Raw genomic sequence first — 27221 nt, forward strand, 5'->3', positions numbered from 1 at the left:
TAGCACCCATAACACAAGCTACTCTGTATGCTTACTTTGGGGCTAGATAGTGATGTGTATTGTTTAAGTATAATTATTTATTTATTATATATTTATTTATTATTATTTATTAATAGCTTGGCAATAGCCAGAAAAAGGATCAACCCAGCACCCTAAGCCAAGTGGCTTGTCGTCGCTTGACGTTGTTTCTCTTTCTACGATCGCTAACTCTTCGAAAACTAGAAAAATGTATGGGGATGACATTTGCTATCGACAGGTCACGTGATCTAGATCTGTCATTCGCATACATTTTTCTAGTTTTCGAAGCGTTAGCGATCGTAGAAAGAGAATCGACGTGCCACTTGGCTAGGGGGGGCAGTTTCCATACAAACTCGGCCCAAATTATACAAATGATAGGTACTTACAGAGCTGAAAATTGGCTATAAATTAGAAGAATTAAGGAGAACTCATGAGGCGAATTTTCAAAGAAATCTAAATGTCTTTATCATTTAAATTATTTGGTACAGGTGGGCAATAATTGAGATACGAATTATTTGACATAAAATTTATTGCATTATCTGTGTCTAAACTGACAGGCGACGATTTTCATAAGAATTTGACACTAACTCGACACATCATTTATTTATTTAAGTGACTGTTACAGCATTTACACAATTACAATCTAAAATAACACAAACACAAGGCTCTGCACAATCAAATGAAGGTAGACACGGCATACTCATTTCCGTAATATTAAAATAAATTAACGTTAAAATACAATTATTTATTTATTAAGACTGAAAGTTCGTCAACCTATGCCACTACCTTAAGTATAGTAGCCAAAATCGTAATTTATTCAAATACTTTATGTTGAAAATTCCATCCCTAGAGGGTTAAATAAGAGTTTAAAGTTTGTAAAAATAGTCAAAAGGTTTAAGTTCCCTGCGTAGCGGATTTTCTGCTAGCTGTCACTCACGACGTACACTTAGAATCAATTAGCACTTCGTCAGCGTGGAACTTCGTTTTTCTTCGGATACTAGATATTTTCCGCTATATATGAGTTTAATATGTTGCTCTTAGCCCATAATATGTTATTCTCAATTAAGTTTCTTCTTAAAATCTTATTAAAATTTGTTTTATAAGTTTTGGGGGTTAGGGTTAACAGAAAGAAAAAACCAAGGAGACAGAACCGACAGTTTGTCCTTCTGACCTACTAGAATGTGCAACCCTTAGTTCGTCAATCTCAGGCACTGTGCCTCATATGGCTGTAATTTTACCAGCTGATTCTTTGGACTTCAGAAAACACGTTAATATCAATAGTTTCTTAGTTATAATTAATTTAATTAAAATGAACTTTTATCAATAAGTATTATTTAAATATATCTTACCAGTAAACAAAACTCACTTTTAACTTAATAGGTCCAAATAGTATCAACAATTCATTTAAAACACACACTATTTATCACTAAAATGTTTAAATGTATCATTCATCACATCGCATCATTTCATCGTACGCGGAAACATCGTGATTACACAGCATCCTTCGGTACATACGTTTTATCTCCACTAGCGTTACCACCGTACTGAGTAATATTTAACGTAACTCCCGCTACTTTGTTACGTTTTCGTAAACTTCAATACGTTCACAAATACCGAATGAATAGCTCGATCTACATCCATTGCGGTTCTACAACTAGATAACTTAGTGTAAGTGTAACTAAAACGTCAATGTATATTGGTTAGAGTTTTGTGTTGTAAATATTAGGTTTTTTCAAGCGATCGTAGTAGGTTATCTGAACAGTGATAATGCATAGCATGTGAACTTTTCTCGCTTTCCGGTCATTTGTTTCAGTGTTACAGGCCACGGGATTACTCGAGATGAGCTTCTTGTTCATAAAATGTTACGTTTATTATTTCGTTTAAGCCTCTATCCATTGTTTTTTCTTTTAAGTATGCGTTTTGTTCGTGGCTTATGATAAATTATTCAATAGTTAAGAATAAATATTTTACCAATTGGTGATTTTAAATTCAAAGTTTTATTATTTTTTTACATTGTATTCATAATAATTTGTTACATAAAGCAACTTATCAATGTCTAAAGATTAATCAATACTTTCAAAGTTTACTGTTTCTTTTATTAATAAATCGATTGTCATGTTCTTTTCATGACTCTGTCTTTATGTTTAGCGTTTGGTAGATTAAATAAAAAAAAAATCAATGATCCGTTTAAATAAACAGTTTTTTTTTCTACAAGTTAACCCTTGACTACTTGACTACAATTTCAGCTGATAATATGTGATGATGCAATCTAAAATGGAAGCGGGCTAACTATTTAGTAGTACCTTGAATGTAATCTACACTCTTTCGGTTTCTACACGATATCGTACCGGAACGCAAAATCGCTTGGCGGTACGTCTTTGTCGGTGGTAGTATCTAGCCACGGCCGAAGCCTCTCACCAGCCAGACATGGACCGATTAAGAAAACGGTCCAGCCGGGAATCGAACCCAGAACCTCCGTTTTGTAAATCCACCACGCATTCAACATTAAATATTTTTTTTTCTTTTATTTGAAATAATTCATCAAAAAACTTCCTACTGCTATTTTGATCTTTCTTTTGCCTTCAGTAGCCAGTTTTTGCCGGTGAAATTCGTTATGTCGTCGACCCACCGCTAGCGTGGTCAGCCTCTGCCTCGTGATCCTTTACTCGTAGGTCGCGGCCATTTCGTTATTCTGACAGTCCAGCGGTCGTCTGTGAGTCGAGCGACATGTCCGGCCCATTTGCATTTGGCTTTATGTGCGATTCGATGATCCGTTTATCGAGCTCCAAACTCAAACTTAGGCAGTTCAGCCAGTACACCATCGCATAAAGATACAAATAACATAAAATTGAAAATTTTGAATAACCTCCGAAGGTTTTAATTACACTCTCGATCAAGACGTCATGAATCCTTTCAGTGCGATTTTATTTGAGACCCACTCGAGTATATTTGCAGACATTCGGTTATTCTTCCATACTTTCACACCCCAAAACCTTAAAGGTCCGTTCATATCTGCAGACATTTAGCGTGTCAGACACGTGCCGTGGCAGACAAAATAATATTCTTCTATACGGTATTTATTAACGTATTTATATCTATCATAATCGTCGTTGACAGACACCAGTATTCGCGGAAAAAATATTTTGTCTGTGCGTTTCATGTCTGTAGAATCCTGTTCATGAACCTGAAATAAAATTGACAGCGCCTTACACAAATGATAATGAGACCGCCATTACCAATTGTCAATGAGCGCCATTAAGATAAGGCGCCGCGTCTGGGGACTACTTTAATGAAAAGGACTTTATGTGTTTCTAGCTACCTGCTGGGTAGTGTGAATAGATAGTGTCTGTGGGTATCTGCCACGCTACTTGTCTGTGACGCACTGTGTCTGTAGATATAAACGGACCTTTAAACGGCTCAACCGATTTTCATCAAACATATCTACGAATACACCGCGCATAAGTCACCTTTAATACAAAAAAAAATTGTAATCGCTTCATCCATTCGGCAGCTATGGTACCATAGACAGACTGATAGACGCTTAAAACTAATAACACCCCTCTTTTAGCGTCGGGGGTTAAAAAGTAGGCTTTATAAGGAGACCAAACACAAAAGCCATATAATGAGGTCGCCAAAAACATTTTCAAAATTAAAGCAAAAAGTCTAGACGATAAAACAAAAGTCGTTAACCTGCTCAGTTCGACCGAAGTTGGGGTTAACAAATAACCGAGCTTCATAATGGGAATTTTAATTGTTGGATTTCATTGTTTAGGATAAAAGGAATGGTAATGATTGCTTTCCGTCGTGAGTATTTTTATTAAACGTTCCTTTTGTAATAAACAATACATTTAAAAAAAGATGTATCATTTACATAGGTGATGAGTATTTAACTGTAAACATGAAAACTGATATAATTGATTGATTGAAATCGGTAAAAAATCATAACCAGTGTGTATAGAAGGAAGGTAAAGGTTTTACGATGTCACACATAACTATAACTAATATAGATGAAATAGTCTGAAAATAAATAAATAAATTAATAATAATTTAATTGCATTGAAAAACCTTACATTTGAATCTTTATTTATAAGGATTTTTACAGTGAACGTCAGCGAGGAAGGTCGATTATTTTTCTACAAAAACTAAGGCTTCGAAAATAAAAAAAATGTAAATGACTTGAAATGGGAATGACATTTGCTATCGGCAGGTCACGTGATATACTCGTAGTTGTCGATCGGATCTGTCATTCTATGTGATTTTGTTTTCGAAGCGTTTGCGTTTGTAGATAAATCGACGTGCCACATGGCTACAGGCCTAGTTCTTACAAATTTATTTAAATAATCCCCACTAAACAAGAAAAGCTGTAATTATTAATTTTGCTTTTACCAGTAAAACAGTTATAGAAATTATAGCAAAGCATACATCGGGGGAAAAAACAGATCAAGACATAAAATAACTATTTTCGCGTGACTATTTTGATTCATTTATTAACCAGGACACTCGGCAGTCGGCACCACTGTGTGATATACGATCGCAAAACGAGCACGTTTGCTCAGACTTGTATTTTATGCCAGTTTACTACTTTCAGGACAAGGGGCGATATATGGCTGCCTTTAGCAATAATCATGATTTTCGCCAAACTTTAAGTACTTTTAGAGGTCGAATAAAGAATGAATATTAATATTATGATAAAATAAATCCACTAAAAAGTACCGTGGTAGCCCTATTAATATGAGATAATATGAATAATATGTACAGAGAGCGTAGGTTCGAATCCGGTCCGGGGCATGCACTTCCAACTTCTCAGTCATGTGCATTTTAAGAAAATAAATATCACATCTCTCAAACGGTGGAGGAAAACATAGTGAGGAAACCTGCATACGTGTCAATTTTCTTGGTTCACTACGTGTATGAAGTCTGCCAATTCGCATTGGGCCAGCGTGGTGCAGTATTGGTCTAACCTCTTTTATTCTGAGAGTCTTCTGCTTAACAGTGAAAGAATAAGGGAAGTTAATGATGATGATAATATAGACTTTGTGACGAATCGGAAGTAAGGGCGTCTCCTGAGACTCGGATGTTGGCTAAGTTGGGACCGATGGGCTTTGTTGACCCTAACGAACTAGCCACGGGCCACAATTGTAACAAAAGTTTGTGTTTAAGTGTGTATGTTTGTTACATCTTAAGCTACTGAACCTCTTCTTCTTTCTTTTGCAGAGAATAAAAAAAGAATAGAGTTATTACTAGTTGACTATTTTACTAGTTGACGCCTATGACTTTATTTTCCATATTTCAACCAAAGTGGTTGAAATATGGAATGGAGATAAATTACACAAAAAAATCAAAGAAAGAAGAAGAAGAAAGGTAAGTGTTACAATCAGAAATGGCACGTGGATAAAGTCATAGGCGTCAACTAGTAAAATAGTCAACTAGTAATAACTCTATTCTTTTTTTATTCTCTGCAAGTTAGCCCTTGACTACAATCTCACCACAAGTGATGATGCAATCTAAGATGGAAGCGGACTAACTTGTTAGGAGTAGTATGAAATCCACACCCTTTTCGGTTTCTACACGACATCGCACCGGAAAGCTAAATCGCTTGACGGTACGTCTTTGTCGGTAGGGTGGTAACTAGTCACGGCCAAAGCCTCCCACCAGCCAGATCTGAACAAGTCAAGAAAACCTCAATCGGCCCAGCCTGGGATCGAACAAGGACCTCCGTCTAGTAAATCCACCGCGTATACCACACGTGATAGCCCAATGAATATGACCTCTGCCTCCGATTCTGGAGGGCGTAGGTTCGAATCCGGTCCGGGGCATGCACCTCCAACTTTTCAGTTGTGTGCATTTTAAGAAATTAAATATCACGTGTCTCAAACGGTGAAGGAAAACATCGTGAGGAAACCTGGACATCAGATAATTTTCTTAATGCTTTGCGTGTGCGAAGTCTGCCAATTCGCATAGTGGTAGACTACTGGCCTAACCCCTCTCATCCTGAGAAGAGACTCGAGCTCAGCAGTGAGCCGAATATGGGTTGATAATGATGATACCACTGCGCCACGGAGGTCGTCAAAAAGAAAGAAAGCAAGGTTGTATAAAATGCGCTAGAAAAATCTACAAACGACGTTCAAACACCTTTGGACCGACAAGTTACATATTTTCAAGTGATGAAGTATGTATGACACTGCAAAGCTAAATACGTGTTATCAAAGTGAAATGTCAAGACTTGGCGGTAAAACGATTTGTCGCGTTCCCGGTTTCGGTCGGAGACTCCTGGGGGTAATCAATGGACGATCTCAGGCAAATTAATGGTTTCGCGTTCTATTCAGTTACGAGCAAGTGAGAGAGATATACAATTAGGGAGTGGGTTTATCGTTTCAAATAAAAATAGACCTTGTTATTTTATGTTTACTTTCGTTCCATTAGAAATCCAATTAAATTCCTTACACGCAGCTAATGGAGCGAGTTACTTTTAACATTAGGTATGTTTATTACTATGCAATTGCAATTGCACGTTGTAGAGCCAACATCTCTTGAGGATGCTCCGGATTCGGGGTGAAACGTACGTAGAGAGTATTTTGTCGGACCTGGGTGACGTTGTCGCATGGGTTCGTCGACTTTTCGCGGATGATAGCAAAATAAATAAATCATTATATAATCATGATGAACTTCCGCAAAGTAACGCCATGTATGTGAACTTCATAAAAACCTTATTTTATAGGGAACAGACAGACAGATTAATATATACTGTTAGTTATATTTAAACGCGATTATCGATTTGATAAAGTACCTTATTTCAACAACTTTACACTGAGTTTTCCAATCGTTACTTTGTACAATCGATGCTTGTATTGCAATTGTGTATACCTCTACATTTTCCAAGTTCCCGATTATCAGCGTCTTTTATATGTACTGCTGATGCAGTATAATATATTTAAATAAATAAATTTGATAAATTTGACGGCCTCCGTGGCGTAGTGGTATGTGCGGTGGATTTACAAGACGGAGGTCCTGGGTTCGATCCCCGGCTGGGTCGATTGAGATTTTTTTAATTGGTCCAGGTCTGGCTGGCGGGAGGCTTCGGCTGTGGCTAGTTACCATTCTACCGAAAAAGACGTACCGCCATGCGATTTAGCGATCCGGTACGATGTCGTGTAGTAACCGAAAAGGGGTGTGGATTTTCATCCTCCTCCTAACAAGTTAGCCCGCTTCCATCTTAGACTGCATCATCACTTACCATCAGGTGAGATTGTAGTCAAGAGCTGACTTGTAAAAAAAAATAAAAAAAAAAAGCAGGAAAATGTTTATTGTTTAAAAGCGGCTGTTATGTTATGTTATGTTGTATATTTAAAAAAAAATGTAAAACCCGATCTGACTTAATGAGCTATGAGAGATCGGATCAGCAAGGAGTTTCATTTGAATTCATCCAGTACTTACAGAGTGATACATTAAAAAAAATGCTTGTGTTAACTTTCTTGTATTTTTTAAATAGCTTAGCTACTGTTGTAATAATGTCCTGATAAAAATTAGGTATTCTTAATAAATCAAATAATAAAACTGATACAAAACATTTGTTCAGTATTTTAAACTTGATATCAAAGGGGGTATGCTATAACAAAATAATGGACCAACAAACCTTATGGCAATATGCAGAATCGTAATCTGCATAATTATAAGGCGATCCGCGGATTATGCACACTCACACCCTCACAGCGCCTGGTCTATACTATAATACCAAAATACAGTTCAAAATGACGTGATTTTTAAATTCACAATTTCTCCAGCACCGAGAATACAGAGGACTATCTCTATTGGGTGAGAAATTCTCCGTACCTATCGTTCAGAAAGTTAATTAGGTAAGGCAAGGTATGTAATGTGGTACGTAGGCGAGCAGGGAAAGGTATATTGATCGTAAAATATGTCATACGCAAGCCGGTATATTAAACATACTTGTAAAAGTTTCCTCGTGTGAGCCATCTCGGGTCCACGTGTGCAGGATATTGTTAAAGTTCGTAAGCTTTTCATTCATCATGTTACACAGGTTAGCTTCAACTATGTTTTTGTTCTATACATTTTTGATTTAATTAATTAAATTTAATTAACGTATGAATAGCATAAAATACTACAGTAAATACGGGGTAGTTTTAAGAATTTTTCACCACACGACTGAAGTAAAATATGGACTTCGGGCCATGAAAGAAGACTCGCGACTAAAACCTACATTTTACAGACAAACAGACAAACAGGAATTTTTAATTTCTTGTCCGGGCCTGAAATATGTGAATCTATTTTAATCGGACATCATTGGAAGATATTAGCGAGGTTATGGAGCAACATAAAAGTTACTTTTTATACCGATAAAATTTATGGTTCCCTCGGGATTTGTGAAAAACAGAATTTCACGCGTACGAAGTCGCGGCTGTCCGCCAGTTATTATAATAGGTATACCTAGTCCATTATGAGAATTTACCTATGATAAATATATTCTCATATTATATGGAAAATTTTGGAGTTTATTAATGTAAATAAAACAAAAATGTATATTTTAAAACAGTTAGGTTGCATCTTAAAGCGTTATTTATTCATAATATTTTCTTCATTTTCATCTTCTGACTACTATGAATCATGGATGCCAAAATTTCCAGAACTTTTTAATATGAAATGTATTTAACGATCTTATATTTGTTTTAATTTGCAATTAATAAGCAATTGGTTAACCTTTTTATGTAAAAAGGATATAATATTACAGTTCGTATTCAAGTAGGATGGTGCGAGTGACAGTTCGTTTCACTCTTGAAAGTTTGACGCGATTCACGATAATGGTACGTAATATGAACGTCATACAGGCTCAGACCAATTATAGAAGGACCTGTATCGCACTCATAGTCACGAACAAAATTGTCTGTCATTTTCCGAGGAAAACGAGCTTAGATTTTGTATATATCTTATACTAAACTAGAAGTTTTTGCCCGTTTTTTACATAATTCAATTACACATAAAGGTATTTTTGCGGAGTTCTTTAACCGACGAACACGATTACAACTATTTAACATCGATTCTATAGAGACAGTTTCGTGTGTTGGTCGCAATCAGCATAACTTGATTGTCAGTGGCTGATATTAAGTTTATCTGTTTGTAGGTTTGTAATGATTCTACTAACGGTTCAGAAGGAATAATATTCTATCTATTCTATTCTATTCAATAATAATGTTGAATACTAAATCACGAATTAAAAATACGGCGCGTGCAGTAAAATTAATGTGAATCAAGCTTAAGTAGGCTTTCACGGTCTTTTCACGGACAAAGTTTACATAATCTGTCTCATTTGTCTGAATTATCATTAACATAAATTATTTAAAAAAAAAAAATGTTTACCGGATTTTCACAAATAGCAGACGCCCTAGCAGATGCGGTTCCTATCCCCGTTGGAATACGGAGATAAAATATAGAATGTTTCTCGCAGATGATGTAAGTTCCATTGGTGTCAAAGCCTGTTCGTAACATACCTACAAACAAAAAATAATCTATACTATTAATATTATAAAGCTGAAGACTTTGTTTGTTTATTTGATTGATTGAACGCGCTAATCTCAGGAACTACTGGTCCGATTTGAAAAATTATTTCAGTGTTACGTAGCACATACATCGAGATAGGCTATAGGCTATATATTATCCCCGTATTCCTACGGAAACGTGAACCACGCGGGTGAAACCGCGCGGCGTTAGCTAGTCTAACATATTTGTGATATTACTTTAGATAGTTTACATTTAAACTGAACCGACATTTATAAAAAATCTTTATTAAAAAAAATTTGGTGTCTCCTACCTGGCTATAATACTCTGGTATATAAATTTTTATGAATACACTTTCAATGCTGTCTTTTAATTTTTTTTTGTCTATGAAACAGACAATATGATGACTAATCCTAATTACTTTTTAAAAACTGTATGGTTATGCAGTTTTTTTAATAGTATGTTTGTAGTTATTTTAGAACTTGTGAGAGATAAAAATATTGTATTACCGCTACAATTAATTTCCATCCGGTCATTGAAGTTTTTGAGAGCAATTTAGATTAACGAACATCGAATTTTTATTTTATTTGCTAACGGAATTTGAATAATATTATGTTTTCTCTGGTTTAGAAACACTAGTTCGTTCTTCTCCAAATTAATTGGTACACAATAATTTTATACTCCATCTGTGGACTGTGGTACCTTCCATATACATTTTTTTATAATTTTTAATTCTTTACAAGTTAGCCCTTGACCACAATCTCACCTGATGGTAAGTGATGATGTAATTTAATATGGAAGCAGGCCAACTTGTTAGGAGTAGGATGAAAATCCATACCCCTTTCGGTTTCTATACGACATAGTACCGGAACGCTAAATCGCTTGGCGGCACGTCTTCGCCGGTGGGGTGGTAACAAGCCACGGCCGAAGCCTCCTACCAGCCAGACCTTTTTTTTTGTCGCTGGGAAATTGGTCCAATTAGTAAAACCAATCAGCACAGCCTGGGATCGAACCCAGAACCTCCGTCTCGTAATTCCACCGCGCATACCACTGCGCCACGGAGGCTGTCATAAATATTATATATGTGAGAGAGGTTAGAGTTTAGAGTTTGTCGTTATAATTTTTGACTCTGTAAAGATTACTATCAGAAGTTAACGATATAGACCGACGACTAAATTTTTATAAAAAACAGAAAACTCAATATTTAAATCCGACCCAGGAGTCGAACCCACCATTTATGAGGCAGTCAATAATAATACACGTGTGTATATAGGTGATTTAAAATGAATACGATCTAATGGTGAATATTGGCAGGTATTCCCTTACCGGAAAGATGCCAAATTATTTAGCTACACGGCACGATGGAAACTAATCAGGTACTTACATAAGTCAGTACACCAATTTACCCCAATTTCCTGTTAAACACATGTTGAATGGGGAATTAGGAAATTTGCTGTATTTGGGCACTTAGTTATAAATTATGCTGTTATCGATGATATAAAAATACCAGCTAAGTATAATTAAAATGATAATAAAAAAATGTGCGAAAAAATTTTGATGCGTTACTTTAAGCTTACTTTTAAGCTTTATTTGGGTAACTATAATTGCTACTACATTACGTTGAATTAAATGAATATAAAAAAAAAAAACATACATACAGCCGAACGTAGAACCTCCTCCTTTTTGGAAGTCGGTTAAAAATTGAATAAACCCTTTAAGGGAGTAAAATACATGGACCGTTACTTCAGATCAACCCTTCTAGCCAAGTGGCTCGTCGATTCTATTTCTACGATTGCTAACGCTTCAAAAACTAGAAAAATGTATGGAATGACAGATCTTGATCACTTGACCTGTCGATAGCAAATGTTGGCAATGGGGGCTGGTGAAATCGTAGTCAAACGCAAAAATTCTCGCGCCACAATACTTATTACGTCTCTATCTACGAGTATATTATTATCAATATAAATTAATTAATAAAAGGTAAATTTGTGATATTCTAGAGGGTAATTTCTAGATATACTGAGCCGATTTTGAAAAATCTTTTACCACTAGAAAATTATTTTCGAGGACCATGGGCTAAATTTTAATCCCCGTATTCTTACGGTATCAGAAACTACGCGACTGAAACCGCGGAGCGGCGGCTAGTACCACGTAAACAAGTATTCAATTCTAAAATAGTATTAAACATCTGAAACCAGTGTAAGGAATTCCCTTAATGTAAGATTACACAGCTAAATTAATACACATTTAAGTGTAAAGGCACGTTCTCACTCCAAAAATATCCGACCCGTAAACGTAAAGTCGAAATGGAGCGAGCATCGTCAAAATATATCCATGTAATTGTATAACTAAATTTCCTCGCTTTTACTGTATTTTCCACATTTTCCATCGGCCTCGCTTGACGCTGCTGTAAATAAAATATTCCTGTCGTAAATTAGGCCTGGCTTATGATTTAACGTAGCTACTTGTAAAGTAATGAATTTTTGCTGGACTTTTTAAATTTTGTAGTAAACTTTGTAATTGCCAAGGTTGGTTAGATAAAAGAAGGTGCTGTTTCTAGGTAAAAATGATAAATCAGAAGTAATATAACAATCTTAGAGGAGATTACCAAAAAATTACATACAGCTTCGCCTTATACAAGGATAGCTCCAAATATTGATATTTTGTAGAAGCAATGTTTCATGCAATGCAGTTCAGCTATGCCCTCATCCTACTAGGAAGCCAACTATAAAGTTAAGATCATGGTGGTTTTTAGAGGCAACAGGTTTCAAATATCTAGACTCAATCGTTCAAAAATGTTTACTCAGAGATTAAATTACCTATCACATTATCCTACTAATATTATAAATGCGAAAGTTTGTATGGATGTTTGTTACTCTTTAATGCCACTTCTACTGAAGCAATTTGGCAGAAATTTTGAATGGAAATAGATTTTCCCCGATTCCCGAGATTTGCAAAAATCTGATGATTTTGATGGTTTGAATGTTTGTTACTCTTTCACGCCTCGACTTAACTTAACCATCCCAGAAAAAATCATGGTTCCCGCGGGATTTGTGAGAAACTGAATTCCGGACGCGGATGAAGTCGCAGCCGTCCGCTAGTAAATTAATCATCGCCAGACACTTAAGTGGTTATTTGGTTATTTTTCACACACACCTAACCTCCATTTTTAATTGCAATTTGAATGTTTATGTCTGTATAAAAATAATGTTCGTTAAATTTGTAATCAAATTACTTCACATGTCACGTTTGCTAGAGAAAATAAGAAAGAAAGAAGAAGAAAGAAAGAAAAGAATAGAGAAACGGGGGAAATATTCGTGGGCTAAATTATAACTACAATTTGTTTTGTTAATAACATTATCGTAATCCTCTTTCCGATATAAATTCTAATTAAGCTCAAGACAAGCTTCCGAGTATTTTATAAGAGGAATTATTTTAACGAAATAATTCAGTAGCCCGAGCTTATGAAAGTCCCCCGAGGTTAAACTTTTGAGTCCAAGACTATGAAACATTACCCAATATACTGGTTAATTGTATTAACATGATTATTTATGGAAGAGTCAAGATTTTTTTTGATAAAAGTAAATTGCCGGATGGTTAAGGTAGGTCTGGGCCGAGGATGGGTATTCCTTTTTGACAAGTTAAATAAAGATTTGTCAAAAAACAATTTCAACTTTCCAACATCATTCAGAACGAGAATAAAAATGAAATATATCAAAACACTATAATATTAAATATAAGTTAGTGCTCAATATATTTGGCTTTGTTAAATTAACCAGATGATTTTAGGTGTGTTAGCCTTTAATTGCCGTTATCAATCAAGTGTAACATATATTGACACCTTCAATATCCATTCACTAATGGATGCCCTTAATCACTTATAAGATCAAACTGTCATTAATGGATCACTGGATCAATTTGGTGTCACGCCTCTATTACTCCAGAAACTGGAATGGTTTATTACACAGTATAACTATAGTAAATCAAAGCCTCAGTTGTGTCTGTTTGAACGAGATTACCATAAAAGTACTTTACGGATCTTTATCCGTTTTTTACCAATTAGTGTTATTTACGAAGTATTTTTAAAGCTTTTTAAGAAACTTAAAAGAAAGTCTTAAAAATGAGTACAGATGTGCCATAAGCTGAGAAATAAAAAAATATATTTATTTTGTTTCTCGATGAATAATTAATTGCACTTGACTACGATCTGAGTGTTTTCAGATCGGAAAGAAAAATAATATAAAAAAAGAATTCCACGTGGAGGAAAAAATAAAGGATGAAAATCTTGCGCATTGTGGAGAAAATGATTGACTTTCCCCTCAGGACAAACAAGTATTTTGTAAGAAAGGAGTTGGTTTGGCAATTAGGAAAAAATAAATCAACCTAAAATATAACGACATTTTTTAGTTTGAAAAGCTCATAAAAGCAAGAAACATAAACAGTTTGAAAAGCTTATAAAAGCTAAGAAATGGTTGCACCTTTAATAGTAAGTTATTGTGACAAAGAAAATCTTTAACGCCTTTTCTCGGCGTTATGAAGAAACCTTGTAAGTACCTAAGTATTATAAGGTGAGGTAAAAGTCTCTAAACTATTAATGTGCTTTTTAAAAGCCAGACGTGTTTATGAATTGTTTTTTTTTTAAGTTATACGTGTCGTCTATAAATTAAATTGTGAACATTTAAATCAAGATATTGAGATGATTTACTTGTCGATACTGGAACTAATTAAATATTTTGGCTAGGTTACCACCCTATCAGCAAAGACGTACCGCCAAGCGATTTAGCGTTCCGGTACGATGCCGTGTAGAAACCGAAAGGGGTATGGATTTTTATCCTCCTCCTAACAAGTTAGCCCGCTTCCATCTTAGACACTCATCACTTACCATCAAGTGTGATTGTAGTCAAGGACTAACTTGTATTGATTTCGACCAATGTACCAACACTTCTTAACATTTACATAAATCTGTTTAAATTAATTGAAGTAGTATATTTACTATTAAATCAGTCTTATTAGATAAAACCATCTTATACCATTTATGGGACGTTAATAATTCTGATAATATTTATAGTATAGCATATCCATTCGACAAATATTATATTGCCATATATTCTCCAATGACGGCAATGGTTGGACAATATATAATATTAGAGTGGACTGGCCTAAGCTATCCGCAGCTAAAGGAAGCGGCAAAAATAGGAAGGCTTTTCACATATTGACTGCCAAACTTCGAGGATGGCACATGATGATGATGATTTCCTATTGTAGAAAATAGTAATCTGACATGGATATGACGTCGTTCGATCTTGTGTTGGCTTGTGCCTACGTTAGGTGGCGCGACTTGTTTCCGTAACAGTGGGAGTTAGAGAGGGGGAGCGATCGGGCGGTCGGGTACGGTCGGCTTCAGTGCTTCGATCCGTCCACAACCCGTGTTGTGTAATCTTTCATAGGTTACTTGGGATAGGCGGGGAGAATAACTTGAGCAGTGAAGGTGAGTGTTAACTGGTCGAAAGGGATCCTTTATACCTGCACTCGGTGTCACAAGACTCTGGGACAGCTCAAGGTATTATCTGCCGTTCTAGGGTCTTATTTTGATTACAATTTGATTTGTTAAGTCGTCCTGACAAACATTGTGAATCAACCTTAGTACAACATTGGTTTTCTTCTTTTTAAAATACACGTCTGAGTAGTTTGCTAAAACTATTTATACTTTTTTCTATTCACGGAGTTTCTTTCCTTAAAAAAAGCAAAAAGTGTTTTTATTTTTTTTTTATATAAGTTGTTTTTATATCAACAGACTACGTCTAAAATAAACATTGAACAAGTTTAACGAGGAACGGAAAACTTTCAATAAAGTTTCTTTATTGGAAAATCTACTCACGTATCTATTACAAGTTATTTCCCTAGAACCCCGAAACTCGAAACTTCGTTGACATTGGATACATAAAGAGATTTTTCGGATGTTTCCAATTTAACGGAGCAAAGTTTATTATTATTAGGGAAAGATTATATATCTAAATGACAAAACAGCATGGTGTTGAACTGCACTATACGATTGTTCATTTAGTTCTAGATAATGCAAAATAGTGGTAAACAAAAAAAAATCTTGACTGAGTTTGTTATGGGCTCTTCTCGGACCAAGGCACGTTTGAAACCCTCGTAACTTTAATTTTAAGTTTTCGACTTTAATTACCACCATTAAATTTAATTATGACTTAGTTTGACGTTTCAAAAGTGCTTGTAAACTAAGCCTAATTAAAATAAATCTTTTTTTTAATGTTGAGAATTGATCATCAACCCATATTCGGCTCACTGTTGAACTCATGTCTCTTCTCAGAATGAGAGGGGTAAGGCCAATAGTCCACCACGGCGGCCCAATGCGGATTGGCAGACTTCACACACGCAGAGAATTAAGAAGGTTCTGGTACGCAGGTTTCCTCACGATGTTTTCCTTCACCGTTTGAGACACGTGATGTCTAATTTCTTGAAATGCACACAACTGAAAAGTTGGAGGTGCAGGCCCCGGACCGGATTCGAAGCCACACCCTCCGGAATCGGAAGCAGGGGTCATATCCACTGGGCTATCACGACTCTTGAGATTTACGTTCTATCAATTAATCTAACGGGAAATCTAATTTCCTCTTCATATTTGATTCCATGGAAACGTCTTAACTACCATTTCCTGCTGGGATGTTCTAACTCGGGTACTTTTATGAAATGGATTCCATCGAAGTGATTTGATCTATCGAGTGGTTTTAAATATAAGGTTTGCTGCACAATACTTTTTTCTACTAGGTCCTCAATAAAGTTGCAATGTAAAACTCTGGTAAAAAGTACTAATGTTTAAGAGGCTCGGTTGATTTTAATAATCTGACACCGAGAAAGCGCATAATAGGTACAGTACTTAGTATGCGTTTTTATATTTTTTACAATAAACCTACTCTACCATGCCTTCGAGTGATCTCATAGCCGGACTTTTAAGTATATCCGCGAGATTCTATTGTGTCATTGGACTGTAAGATTCTGTGGACTATTGACCTACACTTAACAGCTTTCCCTAATTCAAGGAAGAAGAAAAAGGTATTATTGAAAATAGCACGTAAGTTAAGCTATTTTACTTATTTTTTTCTTTTATTTTAATATAACAAATTTTTATAATGTCATGTCATCTTATGTAGGTACATATTTAGCAATTACGTCTGCTGGTCGATGGTTAGTTGATATTTGATCATAGATTTCGAAGTCCCGAGTTGAAATCGTTTGTCAGAAAAAATTCAATAAAGTTACTTTTAACTTTTTAGAAATGTATTGATTTTCAAAGTCGGATGTAGATTTTGAATATCTCTTAAAATTAACAAGCGTGACATTGGAGAAGCATAAATCATTCAACGTTGTATGAAGGCTTTAAATCACGATATTTGCTCGTTCATTTATAATGATAGATTTACGACATCAGTGACGACACGTTTCTACTAGAAAATTGGTATGATATAGGCATTCCTAAAAATTCATAGCGCGTCAAAAATTCAATATTTTCGAAACTCCAAGTAAACTAAAAAGTAAGTAAAAGAAGCTGGCGAAACTTCGAGGAAAATTATTGTTCAATAATAAAGTTATTTTTCATCTCATTAGCTCTGAAAAAGGTCTTTTTGTGTGTGTATAAAGCGCAAAGCGTCGCATTATTTTTACAATAAAGATTACGTAGTTAAGAAACCCAAAAAAATACTGATATACTACTAAAGTTTCATGTATGGGTATACATGAACACATGAGTTGAGAGACTGCAGTCGACTGCCGTTGGCTGCCGCCGAGACATCGTTGACTGCAGTTGGCGACGCCGTCGCCGACTGCAGTCGACTGTGGCCCTCGGTAGAGTTGCCGCTCGTGTAAATGAACCCTAAGTAATTTTTCTACAATAAATTATGACTAAATTGCACTGAAAGTAGGGATTTTTGTATTTTGTAAAAAAAAAAAAAATAACTTAAAAACCGTAAAATTTCGGCAACATATATTACGTTATTTTAGTAGGCCGTGGTGTCCGCTATCAGCCTGTAGAGTATGTCGTACTATTTACGGGACACCCTGTTCATAACAACATATGGGTACAAAATGTGGGTATGCCTATTCAAACGATAGTGAAAAACGAGACATCGATAAAAATATTGTATGAAGCGAAAGGTTCGTGGCCCGTTTCGGCTGCAGGCCGGTAATTAACTTCGGCTGAAAGCTATCACTAGAGGAATTGAAGTGAATTGGCTTTTTCGACGCAAACTCTGTCGATTTTTGATTGCGATGCCAATCTCAAAGGGTGACGTGATAGGTTCTCATATGAATGTGATTTTATTGATATGTAATAAACATGAAATGTTGATATTTTACCAGATTGTTTTTGGCAAGAGGCCCAGCATATAGCTCGAAGAGCCGATGAACGTTGCGTTCCCAAGGTGCTAGAATGGCGTTCTGGTGCAAAATGCTGTTTCTGTCGACCCCCCAAGATGCTGGGAACCATGGTGCTTAGAAGTCATTGCAAGAGGTCCATGTCCAGCAGCGGACTATCAGCTAAAAATTCTGATATTATTATTAGATAACTCGTAAGAGCCGTGATAGCCCAGTGGTTCCGTAGGGTGTCCTAAATCCGATCCGGGTCATGCACCTCCAACTTCTCAGTTATGTGCATTTTAAGAAATTAAAAATCATTGTCTTAAACGGTGAAGGAAAAACATCATGAGGAAACTTGCTTACCTTTTTGAATCTGCCAATCGACATTGTGCCAGCACAGTAGACTATTAGCTTAACCACACTCATTCTGAGAGGAGACTCGTACTCAACAGTGAGCCGAATATGGGTTGTTGATGATGATTGAAATAAAACAGTTATTTTTATTAACAACAACACAATAATAAATAAATTTACTTTGTAAGAAAACTTGAACAGTCGTCCCATCGCAACTCCACAACCGCATTTATTTTCAGCAAATTTGAAAACAATTTATTTTCAGCAAATCTCGAGATAAGCTCAAACGAAAATCTTAAAGTTCGCGGAAGTGGAAAATTAGAGAGCTCCGCGAAAATGACGTTCCGTATCAGCGGTTAATAACAATCCTGAATCTTGCCGGAGATTTCATTTATCATTGTTATGGGACGGAGCGGGACCATAAATCGGTTTTCGTTGCATCATTATTTTTCAAAAACATTCCAAATCCCATTATGCTAGATTTAGATAGATTAAAAACATTCCCTTTCCAATTTAGTAAGATTTAGATAAAATGTATTTGTCGTGGAAAATTAATTTTATTACAATTTCATTACATCAATGAAGGAAAATCGATTCTACTATAAAAATACTACGTGTTAGGTCGTGATCTTTAGACAGAGGGGTAACGTCTAACGGGGCAGGCCCTAAGATAATTAAGTTTAAGACCAGCACCCCTAGCTAAGTGGCACGTCGATTCTCTTTCTACGATCGCTAACTCTTCGAAAACTAGAAAGATGTAAGGGAATGACATTTGCTATCTACAGGTCACGTGATCAAGATCATTCGCATACATTGTTCTAGTTTTCGAAGCGTTAGCGATCTTAGAAAGAGAATCGACGTGCTACTTGGCGGGCAGGCTCAATATTTTTAAGCTATTGCTTAGTTTCAATCACGGTCCTTGAGTGCGGGGACCGAATCCAGAGATTCCGTAACGTAAAAACCTCACGCTCCCCTCTCCGACGGGCACGGAGGTGTGGCTTGAAGGCCGTGCATCGTCTAACGTCGTTTCAGTTCGGCAGTCTTCGACACGGCGTTGTGTGCGTGTGATTAGTATTGTACGACTCTACGAAACTCGCACGAATCGAGACGAGCGGAAATGCTATGCTTTACCGCGGCAGTCCCCGAGTGCCTCACAACTTTTTTTTTATTTAAGATGCGAATACTCCGGTTCAAGTGCCGAGTCCATCTTAAAACTTGATAGTAGTTCTTACAGCTTTAATGAAGACTACCAAGTGTGACAGTTAGTTTGTATGTATGTTTGTTACTGCTTCACGCTGCAACTACTGAACTGATTTGGCTGAAAGGAGATGGTCCATTTCAGGTCCACTCTTGTACCCTGTATCATTAAAATCCAACAACAAGGATTTTATTAAAATGTATTACAGTGAATAAATCTAACTAAATAAAAAGAAAGAAATAAAATTAAAACCCAACTTTTTGAGTTATATCAAGATGGCGCTCTTAAAGCAAATAGGACATGACAATTGACAGCAAACGTCAAATCGATTACTGCATTGAAAATCCGCCATTATTACCCTTATTAATGTTGCATTTCTTGTGAGATAATAAATATTATTTCGAAATAATTAAACATCTAAAAAAGATTACATTTGTATAATCAAAAATAGTTAAAAATAATATCTTCTTTTATTTCCGCTAGGGTACGATAACTGATCCTGAGCTCCATACAATTTTGGACCATCTTCTTTAGAATGGAGATAAATTATACCCTGGTTCTATATGTTGGTCGTAGGCTCCCTTTCTGTGCTGGATAAATATATGATTCCCGCGGGATTGTTTAACAACAGAATTTTACGTAAACGGCGTCGCGGGCGTCCGCTAGTTCTTCAATATATTTTGGAAACTACCGCGTAATTCGTACGAAATTCAATTTTCCTCAACAAGTACAACCAATCTTATTGACTTTTTGACAGACTCGCAGACGCCTTGGATGTTTTCGAATAGTTATGAAACTGACACGAACTATCATGAGATTGAGATACTAGAGATTCTTGATAACTCTGTCCGTGGGTAATTAAAGTGAGTGCTTTTTACTAGGTGATGATGAGGTACGAAGAGAATTATTTATTATTAGTTTCAAAATAAACGAATAAAATAAACGGAATAACTTTAGAATAATTGCTCAATTCCCTAGAAATTTTGACAACCTCCGTGGCGCAGTGGAACGCGCGGTGGATTTACAAGACGGAGGTCCTGGGTTCGATCCCCGGCTGGGCCAATCGAAATTTTCTTTATTGGTCCAGGTCTGGCTTCTTTCAATTATATTCTTTTATGCAATAGGAGTTTCGGTTCTACCTGTAGGACAAAAACTGTGATAACTCGGTTAATATCATCATCATTACAACCCATATTTGGCTCACTGCTGAGAACGAGTCTCCTCTCAAAATGAAAGTTTAGGCCTTACCTTTGGACCACGCTGGCCCAATGCGGATTTGCACACTTCACACACGTACAGAATTAGGAAAATTGTCAGGTATGCAGGTTTCCTCACGATAATTTCCGTCACCATTTGAGACACGTGATATTTAATTTATTAAAATGCACATACCTAGCTGAAAAGTTGGAGGCGCATGCCCCGGACCGGAATCGAACCTACGCCACCCGGAATCGGAGGTAGAGGTCATATCTACTGCACTATCACGGCTAGGCTAATATATATGGTATCAAAATAATATATAGCCTATGGGACTCCCTGATAAAGTAACATTCTACTGGTGAAAGAATTTTTAAATCGTATTAGTAGTTCCAAAGATTACCCCTTACAAAGTTACAATCTTCTCTATCTCTTTATTAATGTCACAACAAAAGAGGCCGGTTTACACCCAATTTTATATTTCCAAACCATTGACGTTGTAATACCTAGAGGGTCTTTATCACCACAAAAAGGCGTATGAAAATAAAATCAAATTGAATGTATGCCACGTACTAGAGCGTCCCTCGCGGCCGTCATTATGTTCCGGGAAGCGTGTAACTTGGACGTGAGGGAGCGATATCTCTCTTAGAGCCCCTTCACATTTGTAGGTTGATTGGTGCACTCTGGTGGTTTATGGTTGCAAGACGCACACTCACATGCACACATACACACAACCACACATACAAACATTTTTTATTTATTTATTTATTTTATTTATAAGATATAACAATTATTTAACATATCGATACTCTCGCCAAACTGTACAGGCAGTTTGTTGGCGAGTTGACGCTCATTATTCTGGTTATTATTCTATCATCATCATCATATCTAATTGTTTTTTATTTTGTCACCCAAGAACGTATCCCATAGAATCCCATATAAAATACCATTTCATATTCACGGTTTCTGTATTCGCGACACATTTAGAGAACGCGCGCGCGAGATCTTCCGCGAATAATGAGCTTTTACTGTATATGACGGCCTCCGTGGCGCAGTGGTATGCGCAGTAGATTTACATGACGGAGGTCCTGGGTTCGATTCCCGGCTGGACCGATTGAGATTTTCTTAATTGGTCCAGGTCTGGCTAGTGGGAGGCTTCGGCCGTGGCTAGTTACCACCCTACCGACAAAGACGTACCGCCAAGCGATTTAGCGTTCCGGTACGATGTCGTGTAGAAACCGAAAGGAGTGGATTTTCACCCTCCTTCCAACAAGCTAGCCCGCTTCCATCTTAGACTGCATCATCACTTACCATCAGGTGAGATTGTAGTCAAGGGCTAAGTTGTAAAGAATAAAAAATAAAAAAAAAATTATACAATCCCTATTAAAGGAATACATACATCTATTTCTATGTTATACAACTTATCTCTTTACTTTTAGTAAAGTGCATTGCGAGGAATTTTGTTTGCAAATAACAAATGTGTGCTTGAGTTTGTTTGCATACAAAAATGTTCATGACAACACTTGACAACGTTATTGCTTGTGTTAGCAGTGAAAGATGCACAAATTGGTTTTGCTACGGGTTACACTCGCAACACTTTCTAGTGAGAAATTTTCATAATATGCTCTGACTCTGTGAAACACGTCCCATGTGTTTTGTTTATGTTTTAATCCTTTATAATGTCACTTTAAAAAGAAAATGCTCGCGCTATTATGCTGATTGTCTACGTAGTCTTATTAAACGTGCAGTGTTGGATTATATTTCTAGCGACGTTCCGCGGTGTCACCTGCTTAGTTCTTGTTTCCATGAGGATACGGGGATCAAATATAGCCTTTGACATTCACAAATAACGTAGCTTTTTAGTGGCAAAAGAAATTTCAAAATCGGGCCAGTAGATTCGGAGATTCTCCTGCAGCACCACAAATTTATCTTCACAAATTCGCTACGCTATGATTGTTATATTTTTATAGATATGAAGCTTACACCCATCGCTACTCTAATGCGGATTGGTGGGCTTAAGGTTATTATGTTAAATTAAATAACAACCACTGTAAGATGTGATTGATAATTTACCGACAGCTTAACGTGCTCTTCATGGTGGTGTAATACCACCAATAACTTTAGGCTGAGAAATTGAACTGCAATTTTCTTAAGAGTAAGAAAAACTCAGTATCTCTATAGCCCAACCATGGATTCGAACCTAGAGCCTCGTGATCAGAAACCTCATAGGCTAACTGAACCAACGAGCTAGTTAATTTGGTCATAAAATATAAGAAAGATCCCAAAAAAAGCTTAATAAAAGTATGTTTGTGTAGACAAAAAATAATTAAAAAAATATTATATAATGATATTTTTATATAAAAAGTTCTCTATCAGAACTCAACTGGCAATCAAGAGAAAAAGTTTGAAAAAGATGTCTTCCATTCACTTAACAATTTTTCATTACGTTGCAGATTTAAAATCAACTTATAAAAGTTCGTACCGCCAAGCCGAAGATAATCTAGAAATGTTGAAAGCTCTAATTAACTTGGGTCGGGAGGGATCTCCACAAGAGGGTAATTATTAATTACAAAAGTTCTTCACAAAATGTGCCATTGTTTTGTTAATATAATAATAGAGAAAATATTATAATATTTTTTTTTTGATTCTTGTAATAAAGAGCGCGGGAGTTCCATACTGTACAGTTATATAAATCTTAAGAAGTAATTTCATTAGTTAAAAAACTATTCAATAATAATTATAATTATATCGACCCATATTTGACTCGCTGCTGAGCACAAGTCTTCTCTCATGATGAGAGGGGTTAAGGCAAATAGTCCACCACGCTGGCCCAATGTGACAGACTTCACATACGTAGATAATAAAGAAAATTTTCAGTTATACGATTTCCTAACGATATTTGTCCTTCACCGTATAAAACAAGTCATATTTAATAAAAGTTTTTATTAAAGGTGAATGATTACGTAAATGACAAAATTGCTTGGAAATGAAATGTATTACATGACAGGCTACTTATATACCTATTGTTAAATAATAATAATATTTATTGTAATAATAAATGGTGATAAACTACAAAAGGATAAACCTGGTGAGGTTGTTGTGGGCTCTTCTCGGACCAAGGCGCGTTTGGAACCCTCGTAACTTTAAATTTAAGTTTTCGAATAATTATTATCACCATTATCTTAAGTTTAATATTATTACCTGACGTTTCGAAAGAGCGTGTAAACTAAGCCTATTTATATATAAATGAATTTTGACTTTGACTTTGACTTAAAATACACATAATTGAAAAGGTACACGCCCCGCACCGGATTCTGACCTACACCCTACGGAATTGGAGGCAGAGGTCATTTCCGCTGGCCTATCACGGCTAATCAAAAATAATTACCAGGTATAAAATCAACGCTAAAGTAATTTTTCAGCACATGGTACGACTAAATTGCACTGAAGGTACTTCTTGTACTTCGTAAAAACATTAATTTAGCTTAAAAACGTGTAATTTTGGCTAACATTTTGCGTTATTGATGTCAGTTATTTATCTCCCTGTATATGTCGTACTATGAATTAGACTCAAAATACATTAATTTTAATTAAATAACTGAGTTATTGTTGTAGGTACTTAATTGGTCCAGGTCTGGCTGGCTGGTGGGAGACTTCGGCCGTGGCTAGTTACCACTCCACCGACAAAGACGTACCGCCAAGCGATTTAGCGTTCCGGCACGATATCGTGTGGAAACCGAAAGGGGTGTGGATTTTCATCCTCCTCCTAACAAGGACCAGGACCTCCGTCTTGTAAATCCACCGCGCATACCACTGCGCCACGGTTGTGGCTAAAGTTGCGGCTAAAACATACAACTACAAAAATAAAAATAATAAGCTTAACACGCAACACCTGGGATTGAAGTGCAATAATATTCCCATATTTTTATCGGACCACCTAACACAGAAAGGTAACAGACTGTATTACTTAGCAAGAGAGCTGACTAGATCGCAGAACTACAAATTCTGTTGGACCTCTCTCGGTGACGTTTTGGTTCGTAAGGACATAAACTCCCCGATTATAAAAATTATAAGTGAATCACAAATAAAGAGCCTATATGAACCTACAAAGTGACTAGATCCTATCCTAGTAGTTATGCCGTACTCCTGGACTAATATTTTTATATATTACCCAACTATGAATTTGCTCATTGTATTTTTTCATTTTGTAACTTTAATTGTAAAATTTTGTTTTCTTGTATCTTTTATTACAACTTTTTATGTTTACCTTCATGTTTTATACAATCTCTTACACATACTACGATTATACACATTAAATACAAATTACCTACATTTTTTCTGTACATACACTACGAGTATAGCAACTCAAACTTACACATTACAGAGAACTATCACTAGCTATGCCGTCCTGTTTTTATGTCAACAAATAGACGCAAGCACATTATCTATTGCTAACTTATATTTACTAACCCAAAATCAAGTACATAAAATTCATATTATTTATAAGAAATTTTACTATTTTCTAAAGTGTAACAAGTCAATAACAAGTAGATCTAATATTATGATAGTAATTTTTTATGACACATGTGTGTTTGTAAACATTTTATCTAATACTTTTAACAATGGATAACATATTGCAAACCAGTGCAGATATAGACAACACCCATTTTGCCCAGGCCCTGATGTGTAAACCTGAGGACAGTCTTGCTTACATCGTACCCTCAAATAACTTAACTATTTTAACTCAAAATATAAGGAGCATTTATAAAAACTTAGACAGCTTTCAAGTAACGTTGCACTCACTTAATTTTGATTGCGATGTATTAGTTATGACCGAGTGCCATCTCTCAGAAAATAAACCTATTCCTGTACTTAGTGATAACTACAATACATATTATACAAAGAAATGTATAAACCAATGTGACGGAGTTATATTTTACGTTAGCAAGACTCTCAACTACGCAATATCTGAACCTAATATTAGCAATGCCTCTTGCCTTGTACTTACACTTAAAGACACTGTAGTTATTGGTATATATCGTAGCCCTTCAATTAGAAATACTGACGACTTTATATCTTCTTTAGAATTACAACTTCAAAATTATAAACAATATGAAAATATTATTATAACGGGTGATATTAATATAGACATAAAACTGAACTCAGCCGACCCTAATTGCAATAACTACCTAACCACGCTTGCATATCATGGTCTTCTCCCGGGTCATAGACTACCCACGCGTGATAAAATGTGTTACGACCACATGATGCTCAAAACGTCATTACCCGCGAAGTCTCTTGTTCTGTCCAACGCACCAACCGATCACTCCACCGTTATCATAAACCTTATGTATAAGCCACTGTACCATAATGTTGTGAAAACCAGAGCCTCAGTAGATTTTGATGGTGCTTCAAATGAAATAAAGTCTAAAATTACAGTGATACTAGAAAGTCAAGACCCAGTTCAAGCTGCCGAGTGCCTGGTTGATACAATTTCTACGGCATTGCACAACAATCGCAAAACAATTTCTAACGTTTTCCATTTATAAAGTGACACAACCTAACATCAACTTTAGTCTGAAAGCACATACTTGCGACCATTCCGTTTCGAATATTTGCACATGCAACAATATTGCTAGAGTTGATAGTATTAGATATCTAGGAGTAATTATTGATCAGCATCTGAGCTGGAGACGACATATAGAATGCATTACGGATAGGACGAGAAAACTTATATGGATCTTCAAAAAACTCAGACACGTTGCTAATGAAAAAAATCTCATAAATACATACAAGGCTCTGGCACATTCTGTGATTAGTTACTGCATAACCGTATGGGGAGGTGCAGCCAAAACCCATTTAATTGCCCTTGAAAGAGCTCAGAGATCATTGTTAAAAGTGATGTTCTTTAAACCTTTTCGATATCCCACTTTTTCACTACACTCCAGCTATAAATTACTCACAATTAGACAGACATATATATTTAACTGTATAAATAAAATTCACCAAAAGCTGCCGTTCCAACCACACAACACTTCAAAACGTAGAACTACTAAAGTTTGCCAATATACACGAAGCAGAACTAAATTTATAAGAAAGCAATATGGTTACCAATCTTCATTTCTCTATAACAAATTTAATAAAAGTCACAAAATTAATGCTTTGACTCATAATAAATTGAAACGGGTGGTAACTGATACCTTGCTGGCCCTAGACTATGAACAAACTGAACTTTTACTTAAAGATAACTTTTCTTAAATACGGACGCAATTATTTCATATAAAACACAAACTGAAAATACACACACGCACACACACACATATACGTACACACACACACACACGCACACACACACACACACGCACACAAACACACACACACACGCACATACACACACACTAAATATATTATAATTTATAATTCTGTTATTTGTTAACTACGGTTGTTCTGTGTGGTGAATGAGCGGGGCACCCAGTAATACGGGTTTTCCACCTAGTACAGGGGCCCTTGCTACTTGTTTGTAAGACTTAGTTGACGAATAAAGATTTTTTCATTTTTCATTTTTCAT

General features: G+C 36.0%; 2 protein-coding genes across 4 annotated transcripts in view; one reads left to right on the forward strand and one right to left on the reverse strand.

Moving 5' to 3' along the window:
* LOC112048701 (CD151 antigen) overlaps positions 1 to 27221 on the reverse strand; it is a 253994-nt gene that overhangs the window by 146355 nt on the left and 80418 nt on the right. The window contains exon 1 of one of the 3 annotated variants that reach the window (XM_052882144.1): positions 1368 to 1540. The exons of the other annotated variants lie outside the window; for them this stretch is intronic. The gene's annotated coding sequence lies outside the window, so the exon portion shown is untranslated. Of the gene's footprint in view, positions 1 to 1367; positions 1541 to 27221 lie in introns of those variants that run through there. 3 annotated transcript variants of the gene reach the window in all.
* Positions 24384 to 27210, forward strand: LOC128198177 (uncharacterized). Its single transcript, XM_052882141.1, has 2 exons — positions 24384 to 26759; positions 26800 to 27210. Exon 1 carries the CDS (start codon positions 25276 to 25278, stop codon positions 26200 to 26202), a length of 927 nt encoding a protein of 308 aa, XP_052738101.1. The 5' UTR covers positions 24384 to 25275; the 3' UTR covers positions 26203 to 26759; positions 26800 to 27210.

The sequence above is a fragment of the Bicyclus anynana genome, chromosome 6, assembly GCF_947172395.1.
Source record: "Bicyclus anynana chromosome 6, ilBicAnyn1.1, whole genome shotgun sequence".
NCBI lineage: Eukaryota > Metazoa > Arthropoda > Insecta > Lepidoptera > Nymphalidae > Bicyclus > Bicyclus anynana.

Coding starts and splice junctions, on each gene's coding strand:
- LOC128198177 (XM_052882141.1), top strand. CDS start 25,276: ATGGATAACATATTGCAAACCAGTGCAGATATAGACAACACCCATTTT.